This window comes from Lithobates pipiens, unplaced genomic scaffold (assembly GCF_037356315.1).
Source record: "Lithobates pipiens isolate NorthernLeopardFrog02 unplaced genomic scaffold, aLitPip1_a1.2 Scaffold_28, whole genome shotgun sequence".
NCBI lineage: Eukaryota > Metazoa > Chordata > Amphibia > Anura > Ranidae > Lithobates > Lithobates pipiens.
The window spans coordinates 147,481,647-147,500,048 of record NW_027507789.1 but is presented as its reverse complement, the minus strand read 5'-3'; the positions used below and the strand labels follow the sequence as shown (position 1 = coordinate 147,500,048).

General features: G+C 42.3%; 1 protein-coding gene across 2 annotated transcripts in view; it reads right to left on the bottom strand.

The window, feature by feature from the left end:
• LOC143935654 (uncharacterized) overlaps window positions 1-18,402 on the bottom strand; it is a 112,263-nt gene that overhangs the window by 31,373 nt on the left and 62,488 nt on the right. For both annotated transcript variants that reach the window (XM_077459682.1, XM_077459681.1), the window contains exons 8-12: window positions 16,635-16,687; window positions 8,492-8,624; window positions 5,254-5,450; window positions 5,127-5,172; window positions 1,384-1,449 (exon numbers count right to left, since the gene is read on the bottom strand). In XM_077459682.1, coding sequence (XP_077315808.1) covers window positions 1,384-1,449; window positions 5,127-5,172; window positions 5,254-5,450; window positions 8,492-8,624; window positions 16,635-16,687 — 495 coding nt within the window. The remainder of the gene's footprint in view (window positions 1-1,383; window positions 1,450-5,126; window positions 5,173-5,253; window positions 5,451-8,491; window positions 8,625-16,634; window positions 16,688-18,402) is intronic.

Genomic DNA, 18,402 nt, shown 5'->3' with positions numbered 1-18,402 from the left:
GATTACAAGGGTGGGTTATGACATACAGCATGCCAGTTCCTGGGTTATAGAGGGAAGGTTCTGAAGCATTCTTTGCTGCAGTCCTATCTGACAGTAGGCATGCTAAGATGTTTTGGCCTTCATAGGGCTTTGTGTAGCACACTGCCCTCACTCTGATGAAGTGTCATGGCCTGCAACACATCAGTGGCTGTGTGTATTCACAAGAGCACAGTCTGCTGAGAGAATTTGTATGGCCATTGCGCCTATCCTTGCTGGGATGACAACCTAGCTTTTACCACACAGGGGGGACCTTACCCTTGCTGTTATTTATTAGGAACCTCCTGAATAGGTTAGTGATGTTGGTCCCAGGTGATTACTTCATGCGGATTTGTGCCAGTGTGCTTGGATTCATTTTTTTTTTTTTTTTTTTACTGCCTTTTAACAAATAGTATGATCTGCGCTATTTGGTGCGCACAGAGCCATCTTTACTATTGATTGGACCCTGGGCAGACATTTTCTTGGGCCCCCTCCATGCAATTTCAACTGCTCTGAGACATACAGTAATTAGCAGCTAGACTCAAAATCAGTTTACTAAATCAGATCAGGCAGTGATTGCGATTGGTTGCTAGAGGTTACAGCATATCATTACCGCTCATTGGCTGCTAGAGGTCACAGCACGTGACTTCTGCTTGTTAATTGATTGCCAGAGATTACTGTACATCAATACTGCTCACTGATTGGTTGCTAGAGGTTACTGCACTTTAATACTGCTCACTGATTGGTTGTACTCGGGGGGGGGGGGGGGGCATGATATACATATAAATGCCACCTCTATTTACCTACCAATGCAGAGGGTTCAACAATATTAACATATTAACGGTGCCGCTATTTACATATCAATTCCAGTTATTTACATGTAAACACAGGGTCTGCAGGTGAGTTATCTGTACACAACAATACGGCAGAGCTGGGCAGCATTAGTAGCAGCACTTCACACTGAGATATCGGAACACAGCATGGGACTAAAAGTTCAAAGGACGAGGGAATTTAAACCGGGATAGTTGGAAAGTATAAGGCAGCTTCTTTGGGCCCCAAAACAATGACAGGGCCCAGGGCAGCTGCTCCTTTTGCCCTGCCTTAAAGACAACCCTGGGTGCACCCGTGTTTTGTTACATTGGTTTTTTCATACGGATTGCTACAATAGAGCAGACTAGTTATGGGGCTGGCCTCCAGGTTTTGTGTCTAGTGTCCAATTATCATGTAGGCCGCTGTATAACCCATGGTTCTTGAAAATGAAGTTCTGTGTCCCTCCACAGACTCTGAGAAAGAGGTCACATGGCACAAAAATACCATTTCATCTGTGGGATAATAAAGTCTGTAATACCAAGTTACAATAGCACTTACCTTTGGTATAGGATTCTGATTTCGCACCCTAGTTATTCCTAGATCCAAAATCTCTTTGCCCCCAAACTATTTTGAAAAAAAAAAAAATGTGACCATTATTTAAATTAGTAATAACATATACATTTAGCAGCGGCCCTCTATCCACACCACCTCCTATATGAATAATGGATGCATAGCATGAATCTATCCACCACCGCCACGGCCCCCTATTCATGCGTATGGCCCCTTTCAGGACGGCAGGTGTATGAACTACAGCGGTGGGGGTTCTAATAGGCTTCAAAATAGGGTGGACTCAGAGCGCAGAGCATTGTGCCATGAGTCCACATGGCCGACCGCCCCCCCCCCAAAAAAAAGGAATAATTACTACCGGCCGCCACTGATACAGTATATATGCATAGGACTTGCATGGCATAATGGAAAAGAAAATGCAAAAAAATTTTTTCAACAATATTATTATTCTTTTTACTCCTTGTCAGTTGTTAGTGCATGGCCTCTTGTTGCAGCACCCTGGCTGCTTACTATTCATGCAAAAAAGCTGGGATCACCTCCTTTAAACACCATATATAAAACTGTCAGGTAAATACAAGAGCAGTCATTGCTAATCTTCTGCAAATGCTCATTCCCTGGCTGTTATGTTGATACATTGGCTTGAATTATACTCTAGATCAGTGACCTGCAACATGTGCATCCTGTAAATGAGAGAAAAGTCACAATCTGCATTCTTGTTCTGGGTCATCGACCAGTATTATAGTGAACTCCAGCCAAAACTTCTGTCAAGCCCCCACCTAGGCGATTGGCGTGTTTTTTTCCGCACATTTTTCAGTGTAGGGCAGCCTCTATTGAATGAGCTGTCCTACACAATGCAAATGCACCACAGTAGCTTCTGTATCTTTTTGCTTACTTTTTTACTTTTATCGCCAATAAATAACTATAAAATTCATCAAGTAAGATCTATTTTTTGGACATCGGGTGCTCCTCTCCAATCACCCAACTGTATTTTTTATTTTTTTTGGGAAGCTAACCTTGGCACATGTTTTACTGCACTTTTTAACATGTTTCCTGGCTGCATAATTGCACTACAAAATGAGTAGCACCCTTGTTGCACTTTTTCACATATTCCAGGAACACACGTTCCCCAACGCAAAGGGCCTTATCCTCTTGGGTAGATATCATCCCACTTTCTGTCCCTATGACAGCAGGGCAATACATGAGGTGAGAGGTTGTTACAGGGACAGGAAGACACATACAGTAAGAATAACCTAGCAGAGGTTGTGACCCTTCCCCAGTTTATGGTTTTTAATGGTAATGGCGTTGATCAGCAATTTTTAGCGGGACGGCGACATTGCGGTGGACAAATCTGACACTGGCACTTTTTGGGGACCAGTGACACCAAAACAGTGCTAGAAAAAAATGCCATGACTGTATAAATTACACTGGCAGGGAAAGAGTTACCATCGGGGACAATCAAAGGGTTAACAGTGTTCCTTGGGAGTGCTTTCTAAATACCACACTTAGGGGGTTATTTACGAAAGGTAAATCCACTTTGCACTTGGAAGTGCAGTCACTCTAAATCTAAGGGGGGTAGATCTGAGTGGAAGCTCTGCTGATTTTATCATCCAATCACATGCAAGTCACATCCAATCCAATCACATGCAAGTTAAAATGCTGTTTTTTTTATTTTCCTTGCATGTCCCCCTCAGATTTACAGCGACTTTACTTTCAAGTGCACCTGCAGTGCAACGTGGATTTTCCTTTAGTAAATAACCCCCTTAGAATCATCTCCAGACCTTTTACTTGCTTAATTGATGAAGAAATAACGGAGTAGCCTACACCTGGCCATGAAACAGTTTTTGATTAAATTGTCCAATTACTTTTGGTCCCTTGAAAAGGGTGGGATGGCTCTTCTTGTAAAGGTACATAAAAAAAAAAAAAAAAAAAAAAAACAAACAAACAAACATACATGTCTATACTTACCTACTCTGTGCAATGGAAACACACAGAGTGACCGGGAACCTCCACTTTTCGGGTCCCCCGCCAGCGCTCCTGGCCCCTCCTCTCTGGCCAGTGCCCATACAGGAAGTTGCTTCCCATGGGGGCACTCGTGTGCTCACTCCCAAGTCCCTCTGCTGCATCCATTGACACACACAGCAGGACTAGGCCATGCCCCCCCCCCCCCGCTTCCTCATCACTGGCTTTGATTGACAGCACTGGGAGGCAATGGCCAGCAAAGCCAGTGAAACACAGAAGTGAGGGGAGAGAAGAGCTGCAGATATACAAGGCGCTATATCGAATGAGGTCTCAGGTAAGTTAAGGGGGTGATGCTGACACCTAAACATTTTTTTACATTAATGCAAGGAATGCGTTAAGAGAAAAAACTTTTAGACTTTACAACTCCTTTAAGAGCTGTAATTGCTAAACCCTTCTTCCGATTTGGATGTACATACCCTCAAATTAAACATGAGAGTGTGCACTTTCAGCTCATATCCATTATATATCTATAGCTTGAATATGTTTTGGTAAATACCTGAAAAAATAAATAAAATTGTGCCCGTGTCCAAATATATATGGACCTAACTGTATGCAACGGGCAATCTGGTAGCCTACCTGGGCTGCCAAGAATATACTCAAGGGACATCTAACTTGCCCATAAAAGAAAGGATGTCTTTTTGGATCTGCCCTTGACATTGTCATTCCCAAGGACACTGGTGGCCATTCTGTGTTCCTGCCTCAACCCAGGAGATCTGTGACTAGGGCAGAGAAACCCCAACCTTCATCTACTACTGCAGTTATACCTCGTAGGTGATCAGAATCTACCTTCTGACAAAGCCACAGCTCTAGAACCTAGAGGTACTTTATCCACTCAGACTTCTGCATGAAGGTGTGCCCCCACTTTTATAAGTGGGGGGAACGTTTGTTCATCCTGCTGGGTCCCTTGCTAGTTGATCTCTTCTCAGTTTGAATGGTTTTCCTCTGCTGCCCCCACTCTGGAGCCTTGAGTAGGGCCCCACCTTTAGTTGACCCCACTCACCCTTGTGATATTACTGCACCTCATTGTGCATCTTCCAGGTTTCGTTGGTATTCACGCACCCTGGGAATTCTGATTCCTAGTCCGATAGAAGCCTTTCCTTGGCAATGATATTCCACTCCAATTCACATTCTGCACCTCAAGTGTGTCCTTTTTGCTCTCAGATTGTGTTACGTCACTTTCCTCAGTCCTATCTCCTTTCTGAGGGACCCCTTGAACTAAAAAGTTGACAGAGATGTTCCTATTGCTCCTTTCTCTAGCAGAGACCTGACTCTTTAGTGTCCTCCAGCAGTCACAGACCCTACTAACAGCAGTAGCCCCCCTTATGTCACACTCTTCCTTTTCCTATTGAGAACATTTCTCTTCACTAATTACCATGTAGACACAACAGGAAGTGAGGGAAAATCTATCCAAAATGAGGTAAACACCCACTTAGACAGTTGTCCCCAGAACAAGCTCCTGTTCTGGTGACAACTCAAAAATGTTGGATATTTTTTCTTCCCACTTTCTCTCCCGATGACAGCAGCCAGCAAGACACATGGAAAGAGTACATTTCCCCAGTGTGAATACAGGCATCAGTAACAACTTCACAGAGGATTTGACCTTTCACCCATGTATCCAAAAAAAATAAAAAATGGCTTTAGCTACATTTTAAAATGTTTTTGATCTGTGGTAAGCAATCCAACAACAAAGTACTAAACATAAAATCTCTACTTACCATTCCAACATTAGCATGTCCAAGATACTTGACAAAATACAGAAGTCTGTGGAGGAAATGCAAAATAAAAGTGTTAAATAGTGGAATTCAGAGAGGTCACCCTCCACCGCCACCATCAAGGTGTCACCTGCCGTCCTGCTGGGGACGATCTTGGTCGCTCTCCTGGTTTCTGGGCCTCTGCTGGAGTTGAAAGTTTGAGAACCGCTCCTGAATAGCTCTTATGTAAGGGATTAGGGGACGGAACACTTCCCCGTCTTTCCAGCACCAGCGGATTATCCGGAATACTAGAGGCTCCCCCTTCACTTTACCTAGTACTGTGCCAGCCTGTATCAATGAATCATTCAATAATCATTTTCAAATGAAAACTGGAATTCTACTTTAAGAAGTCATACAGAGCAGAAAGAGAGAGAGGTAGAAGGGGGTGCGAATCAATCATCTTATTAGCTGTGTGTAATTGAGTTATTGAGCTACGTAAACAACAGGCACATTAACAAAGTATAAACCAGAACTCTGTACAGATATAAAATGCATGGATTAATGCAACTACTGTAAGTAGCTGGTTTTTACTTAAGTGGCCATGCACTAGTGGGTTTTTCCTGGAGAAAAATCATAGTGCTGCGGGAAGACTGCAGGAAGGTGGGGGGAAGAATTTTGCATTGGAGCACCAAGGCGATTAAAGAGGAAGTGGGAGCAAGTACTTGTTAAAGATAGATACCCACTGCCCCCTGAAAAAAAATTACCTGCCAAATGTGGTAGAGGAAGGAGGAGAGGAGGACTTAAAGCAGAACTTCTCCTTTTGGGTGAAACTCAGATTTAAGGAAACAATAGACAGATCAAAGTTTAGCATGAACTGGCCACATTTCAATCCATCTATGAGCAGTTGGTTGTACTAAAGTCAATCTACCAATCGACTTCAGTACAACCAGCCTGTTGGTTTTTTTTATACATTCAATCACTGTTGGCAGCTATAGCTACCAGCTGGAGCCATTGTATTCTAAAGGCTGGGAAACCTCCCGCTGTCAGAATACAATGGTGCAGTGGAAGGGATTCACAGTCAGAGTGAGGGATCAACACAGTCAGTGTTGATGGGGAAAATTGAGCAATTTTCCTTTCCTTCAACCCCTAGTTCATCAGCAGATTGCCCAAAGTTTAAAGCGTAACTCAATTTTTGTTGAGAAAAAAAAAAACATTCCCCTCTGGGTGATCCATGTACATTACAAGGTTTTTAACAAACTTTGTTGCAGATTCCTACCTTTTGTTATTCTAAAGAAATCCCTGTGTGTTTGCCTGTGTCCAAGTGGGAAAGCGAGTCTAATGGGAGTGGTTTCATAATTATCAATCAGCTACTGCGCCTGCAGGGCTCCAATTCGTAAAAACGCTGGGCCGGCATCCCTTTGGTCGTGATTTCCTATTGAAAGTATCTCACCAAAAATGAAATTTTTCTTGCAGGGAATGCCTGAAATCTGACTTGTATCTTAGGGCAGACTTATGGAAAAATATGTGAGTCAATCACACAAACAGGAAATTACATATCTGGTGGGTGTTCTCTATACATTCTGTGTACAGGACACCTCCAGGTAGCCATATTGCATTGCATTTTGAGAAAATTACAGAGCTGCAGATTGAAAAGGAAAGGTAATTTTTAACCACTTAATGACCGGGCCTCTTTATTAGATGTGATGTTACAAGTTAAAAACTGTTTTTTTTTTTGCTAGAAAATTACTTAGAACCCCCAAACATTATACATTTTTTTCTAAAACCCTAGAGAATAAAATAGCGACCGTTGCAATACTTTGTCACACTGTATTTGCGCAGCGGTCTTACAAGCATACTTTTTTTTTGGAAAAAATACACTTTTTTAAATTACAAAATAAGACAAGTTAGCCCAATTTTTTTTTTTACATTGTGAAAGATAATGTTACGCCAAGTAAATTGATACCTAACATGTCACGCTTCAAAATTGTGCCCGCTCGTGGAATAACGACAAACTTTTACCCTTAAAAATCTCCATAGGAGACGTTTGAAAAATTGTACAGGTTGCACGTTTTGAATTATAGAGGCGCTCTAGGGATAGAATTATAGCTCACATGTGTGGTTTGAACACTGTTTTCAAATGCGGTTGCTACTCACGTATGCTTTCGCTTCTGCACGCAAGCTCTTATTTATTTTACCTTTTTATTTTTACACCGTTTAAAAAAATTAAAAAAATTGTGTCACTTTTATTCCTATTACAAGGAATGTAAACATCCCTTGTAATAGAAAAAAGCATGACAGGACCTCTTAAATATGAGATCTGGAGTCAAAAAGACCTCAGGTCTCATATTTACACTAAAATGCAATAAAAAAAAGAAATTGTCATTTAAAAAAAATGTCCCTTTAAGAGCTATGGGCGGAAGTGACTTTTGACGTTGCTTCCGCCCTGCAGTGTCATGGAGATCGGTGGACAGCTAGTGAGAGGACTGGATCGCCCCCGCCACTGCCGAAGACTCCAGTAAGCGGTGGAGGGCACCTCTCCCGCCGCCGATAAAAGTGATCTTGCGGTGATCCATCGCAGAGACCACTTTTATCTTGTAGTCAGCCGAACACAGGGATACCGAGGTTATGGCAGCTAGCTGCGATATCCTTCCTCAAAGCTTTGCAAGTGGTTAGTAACATTCAATTACACGCCATTTTTCTTTTTTCTTTATTTGTTATTTTTTATTTCCCATGAAAGTGGAGTTACCCTTTAACTTTAAATTCAACCTGGTGCACATATGAATAGGAGCGAAGTTCTCAACTCAATCATAAAAGTGAAATATTTATAAGCAAAATTCCAAAGTTACCAAAGAAAGGGGAAAAAAATATTTGTCATTCTTAGTCCTTTGCCTGTCTTGAGAACCTAGAATCTTAGCAGTCATGTAAAAAACTATTGCCTAAGAAAGCTGTCTATATTGTGGTCACCAATCAGACTACAGCTGCCATTATCTAGTGTAAGTATATGGTCAATATAGACTACACAACAGCAGTTCATCCTAAGGCCATACAACATAAATTGCAGTCGTGTTTCCGCAATGGCTGTACACTAACTGTACACAGTAAACTTGGGCATGGAGTTAATCCCTTTACATGGATTGTGTGCAATTTAAACATTGTAAGCCTCATCCATCTGCACAGCAAAACTGAAGACATCCAGGTTTGAGCAACGGTGAGCATTTTGAAACTTTTTATACGCCATGGGCACGAGGTCTAATAGTGCTGATTGTACCTTGTACAGTTGGAACAAAAGTCTACCATAAGGGTCATGAAATAAGAGAAGTGGGTACTACTGCCACACAATGCTTACAACGCTCACTCTGCATTAATCAGACTAATCCCATAATCCTCACCTGGCCATTATATGCATGACGTAGTGAGACTCCATTAATTTCATCAATAATGTCTCCTGCAAGAACGACTTCATCTACTTCAGCCTGGCTGTCTGGCAGTACTTCTACCACAAACACTCGGCCCTCCAGGTACCTGAACAATACAAGAGAAGAGGTATGAAAGCACTGCAATTCTACAATGCCCAAAATATGAAGGTGAAGTTCCAAAAATCTTCTTCTGAAAATGCCAGGTGCTTCCAGAAATCTATAAAATATAGATTTCATATTAAAAGGATACCAGTTCCTGGAATTGTCTAGCGACATAATACTTGGGGACACCATTCGTGAAAACTCTCATTTTGGTTTCACTTTTCTGCAGCTGCATTGGTTGTACATAATGGAAAACCGGTTCACTCACTAGTGACACTATGGGGTTAATTTACTAAAGGCAAATATACTATGCTCTTCAAGTGCACTTAGTAAATTAAATAAAACTTCACTTTGCAAGAAATACTCAATCACATGCAAGAAAAATAAAATTGCATGATAGAAACCAGCAGAGCTTCCCCTCGGATCTAGAGCAACTGCACTTAAATGCGCACAGTATATTTGCCTTTAGTAAAGCAACCTCCCAGACTTGGCTTTGTAACATCTGTTCTAGTAACTCTGGCAGGATAAACTCACCAATGGAACCCCTATGAGTTGTAAGATGCCAGTATATGATTCTGCTCACCAGCTAGCATGTAAGACAAAAAAATAGGGGGAGGAAAGCAAATTAACTCATAAGGCTTATTTGCAAAGGCACAGATTTGTTAATCCTCGAATCCAATTACAAAAGCAAAATGCTAAATTAAGCACAAGGGACAGTCTAAAGGCATTGAGGGAAGCCACTGTATACATTTAGAGGCCTCACATACTGTGGTCCAGGCCACGGTTCCTAGGAGAGTTCCGTTACACAACAGGCCCTAATGTAGGGACCCTGCTGCTTATTATTATTACACAGGATTTATATAGTGTCATCAGTTTGCGCAGCGCTTTACAATGTAGAAGGGGGACAGTACAATTACAATACAGAAGGGACGGGAGGGACCTGCTCATGGAGCATGCAATCTCAAGGAGGGCTAGAAGAGGAAACCATACAGACATCAGTCTACCCCCCCAACAGAACCTCCTTTTACTTCTTATGCTGTGTACACATGACCGGACTTTGACAGCAAAGGTCCAACGGAAGGAATCTGTCAGACAATTCGACCGTCTGTGGGCTTCATCGGACCTTTGCTGTTGAAAAATCAGATGGGCTTTAGATTAAGAACATGTTTCAAATCTTTCCGACAGACTCTAGTCCGGTGGAAAAATCAGTTTGTCTGTATGCTAGTCCGATGGAAGAAAACCGACTGTAGGGCAGCTATTGGCTATGAACTTTCTTATTCTAGTCCGGTCGTACGTCATCACGTTCGAATCGGGAAGACCGTCGGACCTAGTCTGCCAGAAAGTCCGGTCATGTGTACATGGCATAACTCTTCATGGCCCAGAAGGTTAACCTGAGGGTTACACTTCGTTCTCCATTCCCATTCACTGTAGAAGAAGAACTCTTCTCACAAGTAAATCTGACCAATTGTTGTTACTAAATCAAAACATCTTTTTCTTAAGTAGAGGGGTGATAAATTGACAGTTCCATTGCATCTCTACATCACAGTTCTCCAACTGTTACATAGGACAAGGCAATGTGTTAGCAAGCATGGCAGTACTCTTTCGCCCCTTTAAAGACAAATTATGCTGCTACGGTAATGGACTTGGGATTTACTGTAGTGCTTGCACCCTCAGTCTGTGATAATTCCCAACCAGTAGTTTGGCTTCAACTCTTCATTCCTGTTCAGTGTCCCCACCCTGGGTGCCACACTACATCCCCACGTGTGGTCTCTCCAACTTGCACTTCCAACTTCAGCCAACAAGTCCACTCATCGTCAATTGATTGGCATATTTGCGGCAAGAGACTACACCTATCACATATGGATGATGATATCGCAAATAATACATAGGTCCAAAAGGCTTGAGCTCAGGATGTCCTCTGTATCCTTCTCTATACCAGGACAGCAAGAACCCGAACAAGACATATCAAAGCAGCTTTGTCAGGTGATCAGTGTCAAATGACAGTGATCAACTGTTAGTTGATGTTTTTGGGTCACAGTCCTCTCGCTTTGACTATAGAATTTAATATTGGTCTGATCACGGTTAGAATACAGTGAACATATGCAATTATTTGTACATGCTTGAAAACACTTCTGCAGGCGAAAATAAATGTGCACATATCTGACATTCACAACACAAAAATTGAATGTTTCCAATATAACAAAAGTGAAAAGCGTAGGTGAATCTATCTAGCAAATAAACAGAGAGTAGTAAACACTAGGGGTGTAATCGTACTGATGCATTGCGATTCAGCATCGTCGCTGAGAAAGGCTGAATCGTGACTGTATTGATGATGATGTGACTGTATTGATGATGATGTGACTGTATTGATGATGTCATCTATCATAGTCCTCCCTTCCCTCCCTCCTCTCTGCTTGTCACAGAGCTTGCATCTGAAATGCCAGGGCAGCCGCTCACCACTGTGATAAGCGGTACACTACTTCAGTTTCCCGCCATTGGATCAGTGTAGGAGGCGGGACTTTGTTACAGCGGCTGCTGGAGAAGGAGGGAGAGAAGGATGGGCGTGCCGGGATATCCATATCAAAACTCTGTGACACAGCAGGGGATGCCTGCTGTGTGTGATTCAGGCAATTGGGATTTGGGAGGCTGCATTTGATGGGCACAGCCAGGCTGCATTTGATGGGCACAGTCAGGCTGCGTTTATTGATGGGCACAGCCAGACTGCATTTAAAGGGCACAGTCAGGCTGCGTTTATTGATGGGCACAGTAAGGCTGAATTTATTGATGGGCACAGTAAGGCTGCATTTATTGGGCACAGTAAGGCTGCGTTTATTGATGGGCACAGTCAGGCTGCGTTTATTAATGGGCACAGTCAGGCTGCGTTTATTAATGGGCACAGTCAGGCTGCATTTATTGATGGGCACTGGTGAGGCTGCATTGATGGGCACAGTGAGGCTGCATTGATGGGCACAGTGAGGCTGCATTTATTTATTTATGGACAGAGTGAGGCTACATTTATTTATGGCCACAGTGAGGCTGTATTTGATGGGCACTGGTGAGGCTGCATTTGATGGGCACAGCGGGGTTGCATGTGACGGGCACAGTGATACTGCAATTGATGGGTACAGTCAGGCTGCATTTGATGGGCACAGTCAAGCTGCATTTGATGGGCACAGTCAAGCTGCATTTGATGGGCACAGTCAAGCTGCATTTATTGATGGGCACAGTCAGGCTGCATTTATTGATGGGCAATGGCTGAAAGAAAGGATGGGAAGGAGGACATCTTTCTACTCCAACATTGGGCCCAAGTTGCTTGAATGTCTGCAGCAATTTTTGATTTGTTAGGTTGTACATCTGTACTACATTGGCAATGGATTTTTCCTACATTGATAGTTGGTGCCAAATTATCTCTTCTGATATAATGTAGTAGGTAAAATATCAAAAAGTTTAAGAGGGTGGAAGAGATGTGCATCATGGTCAATACCTAAAAGTAGCAAGACAGGATTCAACTGTAGGGTTATATGCATTTTAGAAGTGATAGAAACTAGGATGTTGGACCAATAGCCAAGGATCTGTAGGCAAGACCAGAACAAGTGACTATAGGTTCCTACATCTACAGTGCCTTGAAAAAGTATTTATACCCCTTGACATTTTACATATTTTGTAATGTTACAACCAAAAACATAAATGTATTTTATTGGGGTTTTATGTGATAGCGGAAGGAAAATGATAAATGTTTTTCAATTTTTTTTTTACAAATAAATATCTGAAAAGTGTGTTGTGTATTTGTATTCGGCCCCCTTTACTCTGGTACCCCTAACTAAAATATAGCGGAACCAATTGCCTTCAGAAGTCACTTAATTAGTAAATAGAGTCCACCTGTGTGTAATTTAATCTCAGTATAAATACAGCTGTTCTGTGAAACCCTCAGAGGTTTGTTAGAGAACCTTAGTGAACAAACAGCATCATAAAGGCCAAGGAACACACCAGACATCTCAGGGATACAGTTGTGGAGAATTTTGAAGCAGGGTTATGTTATAAAAAAATAATCCCAAGCTTTGAACATCTCATGGAGCACTGTTCAATCCATCATCCAAAAATGGAAAGAGTATGGCACAACTGAAAACCTACCAAGACATGGCAGTTCACCTAAACTGACAGGCCAGGCAAGGAGAGCATTAATCAGAGAAGCAGCCAAGAGGCCCATGGTAACTCTGGAGGAGCTGTAGAAATCCACAGATCAGGTGGGAGAATCTGTCCACAGGACAACTATTAGTCGTGGACTCCACAAATCTGGCCTTTATGGAAGGGTGGCAAGAAGAAAGCCATTGTTGAAAGAAAGCCATAAGTAGTCCTGTTTGCAGTTTGTGAGAAGTCATGTGGGGGGGCACAGTAAACATGTAGAAGAAAGTGCTCTGGTCAGCTTGAACTTTGTGGCCCTAAATTAAATTTTTTGGCCAAAAAGCAAAATGCTATGTCACCCTGGACACACCATCCCCACCGTGAAACATGGTGGTGGCAGCATCATGTTGTGGGGATGCTTTTCTTCAGCAGGGACAGGGAAGCTGGTCAGAGTTGATGGATGGATGGAGCCAAAATACAGGACAATCTGAGAGACAAACCGGTTGGAGTCTACAAAAGACTTGAGAATGTAGAGGAGGTTCCCCTTCCAGCAGGACAAAAACCCTAAACATACAGCCAGAGTTACAATGGAATGGTTTAGATCAAAACATATTCATGTGTTAGAATGGCCCAGTCAAAGTCCAGACCTAAATCCAATTGAGAATCTGTGGCAAGACTTGAAAATTGCTGTTCACGGATGCTCTCCATCCAATCTGACAGAGCTTGCGCTATTTTGCAAAGCAGAATAGGCAGAAATGTCACTCTCTAGACGTGCAAAGCTGGTAGAGACATCCTTAAAAAAGACTTGCAGCTGCAATTACAGTGAAAGGTGGTTCTCCAAAGTATTGACTCGGGGGGGCTGAATACAAATGCACCCCAAACTTTTCACATATTTATTTGTAAAAAAAATTGAAAACCATTTATCATTTTCCTTTCACTTCACAATTATGTGCCACTTTGTGTTGGTCTATCACATAAAATCCCAATAAAATACATTTAAGTTTTTGGTTGTAACATGACAAAATGTGGAAAATTTCAAGGGGTAGGAATACTTTTCCAGGCACTGTATATTGATCAGCCATAACTTTACGACTACCCATCTATTAAAAGAGAAATATGGACTTCCCCCCCCCCCCCCCCCCCAATCACACTTACCTAGGTGAATGCAGCATCCGTCCCTGCAACACTGAGAACCGTGCAATCTAACACCGCAGATGGCTTGGTTTACAGGGCTCCCTGGGCAAAGAGCCCAGGGAGCCGCAACTACTACCCGATTCATTGCTGGGCACTGATGAGGTTGCACTTATGGGCAATGATAAGCTGCATTGATGGATACTGATATGCTGCAATGATAGGCTGCACTGATGGGCAATGATAGGCTGCACTGATGGTCACTGATGAGACGGAACTGATAAACTGCATTGATGGTCACTGATGAGGTGGAACTGATAAGCTGCACTGATGAGGCGGAACTGATAAGCTGCACTGATGAGGCGGCACTGATATGCTTTATGTTAATATTGTTAAAGTTGTTGTTAATATTTATTTCTGAAACTTAATTCTGCATAAATCATTTGACAGTGTCATTTCATGAGATAATCTATGAGGGCATGTTTAAGGGCAGGGCAGGGTAGTGGTTAAAAACAGATTAGAAATTGCTAATCAGACAATGGCAGCTTGATCCTTCTATTAAGCTTTTGCATCAGGTTTCTCAAACCTTTGCATGCCTGCACTTTATATGATGACTAAGCCCCTCCCCTTCATGACACTGTCAAAAGGGGGTGGAGCAGGTGTGACCTTAAAATGATGCCACCCTTGACAAAAAAGTTCTGCGGTTATCAATGGTGGCAGGGGTAAGGTGGGGGTTGGAGTATGAAGATTTAAAGGGAAGTAGGATCCAGCAGCACAAAGAAACAAAATATAATATGACACACTTTGAATATGACTAGTAAACAAACTCATAGAGTGTTGAATGGGAACGAACATCGAGTATAAATAGTATAAATGACCACAATGGGCTGTTACAGTCAGTAATGTCCATGAAGTATAAGGTAAAATAATTAAAATAGTTAAAATAATTAAAAAAAAAAAAAAAAAAAAAAAAAAAAAAAAAAAAAACTGTCCATAGGGGGGCTGCCAGTTCCGAGTAGAAATGTAAAAAGTGCTCTGAAAAAGACAAATGGAAAATGGCGCCTTCTAAGTGCAGTAAAACGGTGAATTTTAATACAATTTTAAAAAATCAATACACTCACAAAAGTGGTTCATAGATGGGCATTGTAATAATTTCAGCATCTGCTAGTCGCCATCAGAGAGGAGACGCCATCAGCTGTAAATCCGGCAGAGGGATAGATGATGTGGATGGTCCCAGGCCTGGAAACACCGCTGGATACAATGTTTCCGGGGGTTGTGGAGCACAAACACTAGGCACCAGTACAGCGTTTGCGCTCCACAACCACCGGAAACATCGTATCCAGCGGTGTTTCCAGGCCTGGGACCATCCACATCATCTATCCCTCTGACGGATTTACAGCTGATGGCCTCTCCTCTCTGATGGCGACTAGCGGATGCTGAAATTATTACAATGCCCATCTATGAACCAATTTTGTGAGTGTATTGATTTTTTTAAATTTTATTAAAATTCACCGTTTTACTACACTTAGAAGGCGCCATTCCTTTTCCATTTGTCCAGCCGCACATCAGGATTAACAGTAACTAAAGTCCTTTGTGCTGATTTTTTAATCTTTTTTTTTAATTTTGACTAAACGTTGGCTTTAAAGTGACTGTCATATAATTACTATTCTATTGTCTAATATGCACTCTTCTTTTACAGGGATAGCTTTCCTCAGCAACTCTTGTAAAGTGAAAGGGTCACTTTAAATAAGGCAATCAGACTGGATGCGTTTTTATTGTTTTTCTAATTAAGGAAGGAAAAGAAGCCAAAAGGCGTGTCCTATATACACAGCACATAAACATGACAGTAAACCTTTCCAATATAATTAAAAACTTAAAAAACAAACTGGAGTTGGGTTTTAAAGCAGTGTCTTGTTTTACTTCAAATCCTCATTTTGCTGGGAAAGATTCTTTTGTTTTCTTGGCACTTTATGGCCTGTTTAATCATTTATGAAATTAAGGGAAAGAAACCGGACACAGAGCCGCGATTTGGAAGAAGGAAGTTGCTGTCGCCCTGGCAGAACTTGTAAAACCAGTTATTGAGGCAATTATAGATTACTTGATATCTCACGGAGAGGAAGGAGAGGCCTGAGTGATGATCTACGCAGTGCCAACACCCTATAAAACAACACAAGCAGTGGCTGGCATGCAGGTCAATGGGCATATAGAAGACTGCATACCTGGGGTGTGTTCTGACCCCTGTGCACTGACCCATTACTGCTACATCTATTTGTTCCCAAGTACTTATAACAACCTGATCAGGTTTTACAATCTAGCCATAAATACTGTATAGGACTAATATACTAATACTGTATAGAGCAATGTATCATGCCTCAAAATATTCATTATGAGCGCCACCCAAAACTAGCAGGTCTGTTTTATAAGGAAGGGGAAAGTACTACATTTATTAGTAGAAGACTGTTGAATTTTTATTCACAAGCACAGATCGGTTCCACTATATTCCACTCCCCGCTGTCCCTCCTGTCCAGGTTCTGGGAGTCAGTAAGGAAGGATCAGCAGGTAGATCACAATTGATGGGTTGCCAACCCCAGGATTAGGACGTGCCCAGGCACATCTGGCAAGCCCCTTGCACACGCCAATGTATCAGTGACCTACCACTGATAGCTCCAGAGCTGGCACCTTTATCAGTCAGAGTCCCCCATAGTCTATCCTCACAGGTCCCACACATGAGATTACATAGAGAAATTAACTTATAAGTCACCTCAATACCATTCCCAGCTCTCGACATGGCACAGTCTGATAAATGGCACACACCTAGAAGGCACAAGAGAAAAACTTTTTATTCTGGATATCTGCCTAATGCCACTTTGGCTCAACAGTTACAGCATAGTTTACAAAATCTGTAAAAACATCAAAGAGATAACAGTAATAAAAGTTTAGAAGAAAGAAGATGTACTGATCTGCCGATATAAAGTATTGAAACTCAAGAATAAAAATATAATATTTCGCATCTTGCCAGCCTAAGAGGTGGTTATTGCATTAGTTATCGTTTTCTCTAATATTTTCACTTGGTGATCCTGCCATTAAAGAGGAAGTAAAGCCTTACTAAACATGAAAATAAAAATAGACCCTGCAAGGCAAAGGCATAATGATTATTCATTATGAATAACTTACCTGAGATGGAAGCCCCCCGAAGCGACCCTCGTCATCCTCCTCCGACGCCACCATGATACCCAGAGTGACTTCCGGGTATCACGGCTCCAGCGCTGTGACTGGCCGGAGCCGTGATGACGTCAACTCCGTGCATGTGTGCGGGAGCCGCCACTAACTGCATGATTGCCGTTAGCAACGGCATGCTTAGTGCGCCTGCGAGCCACTGTCTATGACGCATGCACGTTAGACATCGGTGCCAGTCAGGGCCGTCTTTAAATATTGATTGGACCCCAGGCAAAACTTTTCTTGGGGCCCCCATGCAGTTTCGCTCTCTAGTTGCTCTGAGACATACAATAAATAGTAGCTAGACTCAAAATCATTTTACTGTATCAGATCAGGCAGCGATTGCAATTGGTTGCCAGAGGTTACAGTGTATCATTACCGCTCACTGACTGGTTGCTAGAGGTTACAGCACACATTACGGCTCACTGATTAGTTGCTAGAGGTTACAGCCCATGATTTCTGCTTGTGGATTGGTTGCTAGAGATTACTGTGGCTATGACCTCAGGGGGGTATGATATACATATGATTGCCGTCTGCCGCCCCTATTTACATATGAATGCCAGTAATTTACATGTAAACACAGGGTCTGCAGGTGAGTCATCTGTACTAATAGGGAAGAGCTGGGCAGCATTGGTACCAGCACTTCACACTGAGATATTGGGACACAGCACAGGACTAAAAACTCATGGGACAAGGGAATTTAAACTGGGATAGTTGGCAAGTATGAGGCAGCTGCTTTGGGCCCCACAACCATGACAGGGGACAGGGCCCAGGGCAGCTGCCCCTTTTTCCCTGCCCTAAAAACGTCCTTGGTGCCAGTCATTTGCAAATATCTCCTAAACTGTGTAGGTTTAGGAGATATTTCTTGGACCTACCGGTAAGCCTTAATCTAGGCTTACCTGTAGGTCAAATTGGTCTGTAAGAGTTTACAACCACTTTAACACATTTCCTGTCCCCAGGTAATAACACTCACTTACCACACTGTATCTATGTAGGAACAGTATTGTCACCCCAGGACAGGAAATGTGACTACAGATCTTCTTCCTCTCATCTCCATACCCAAGGAAGGTATTCCACAGAGGTGAACTAAGCAGGACGGCTAACACTGCCTGAGATACCTCCACAGAGTATACAGGACAGCACTAGATTTCTGTCCGGATCAATAGGGATTTCTGCAGTTATTGAACACATATAACAAATTGCTTTCAATGGTACAATTAACAGACCAAAAAGGAACATATACTGTAAGGGAAGGTCATTGTTGGGTTTTACATACACTTTATTTTTTACTTCTTGAATTTACGAGAAGAGTA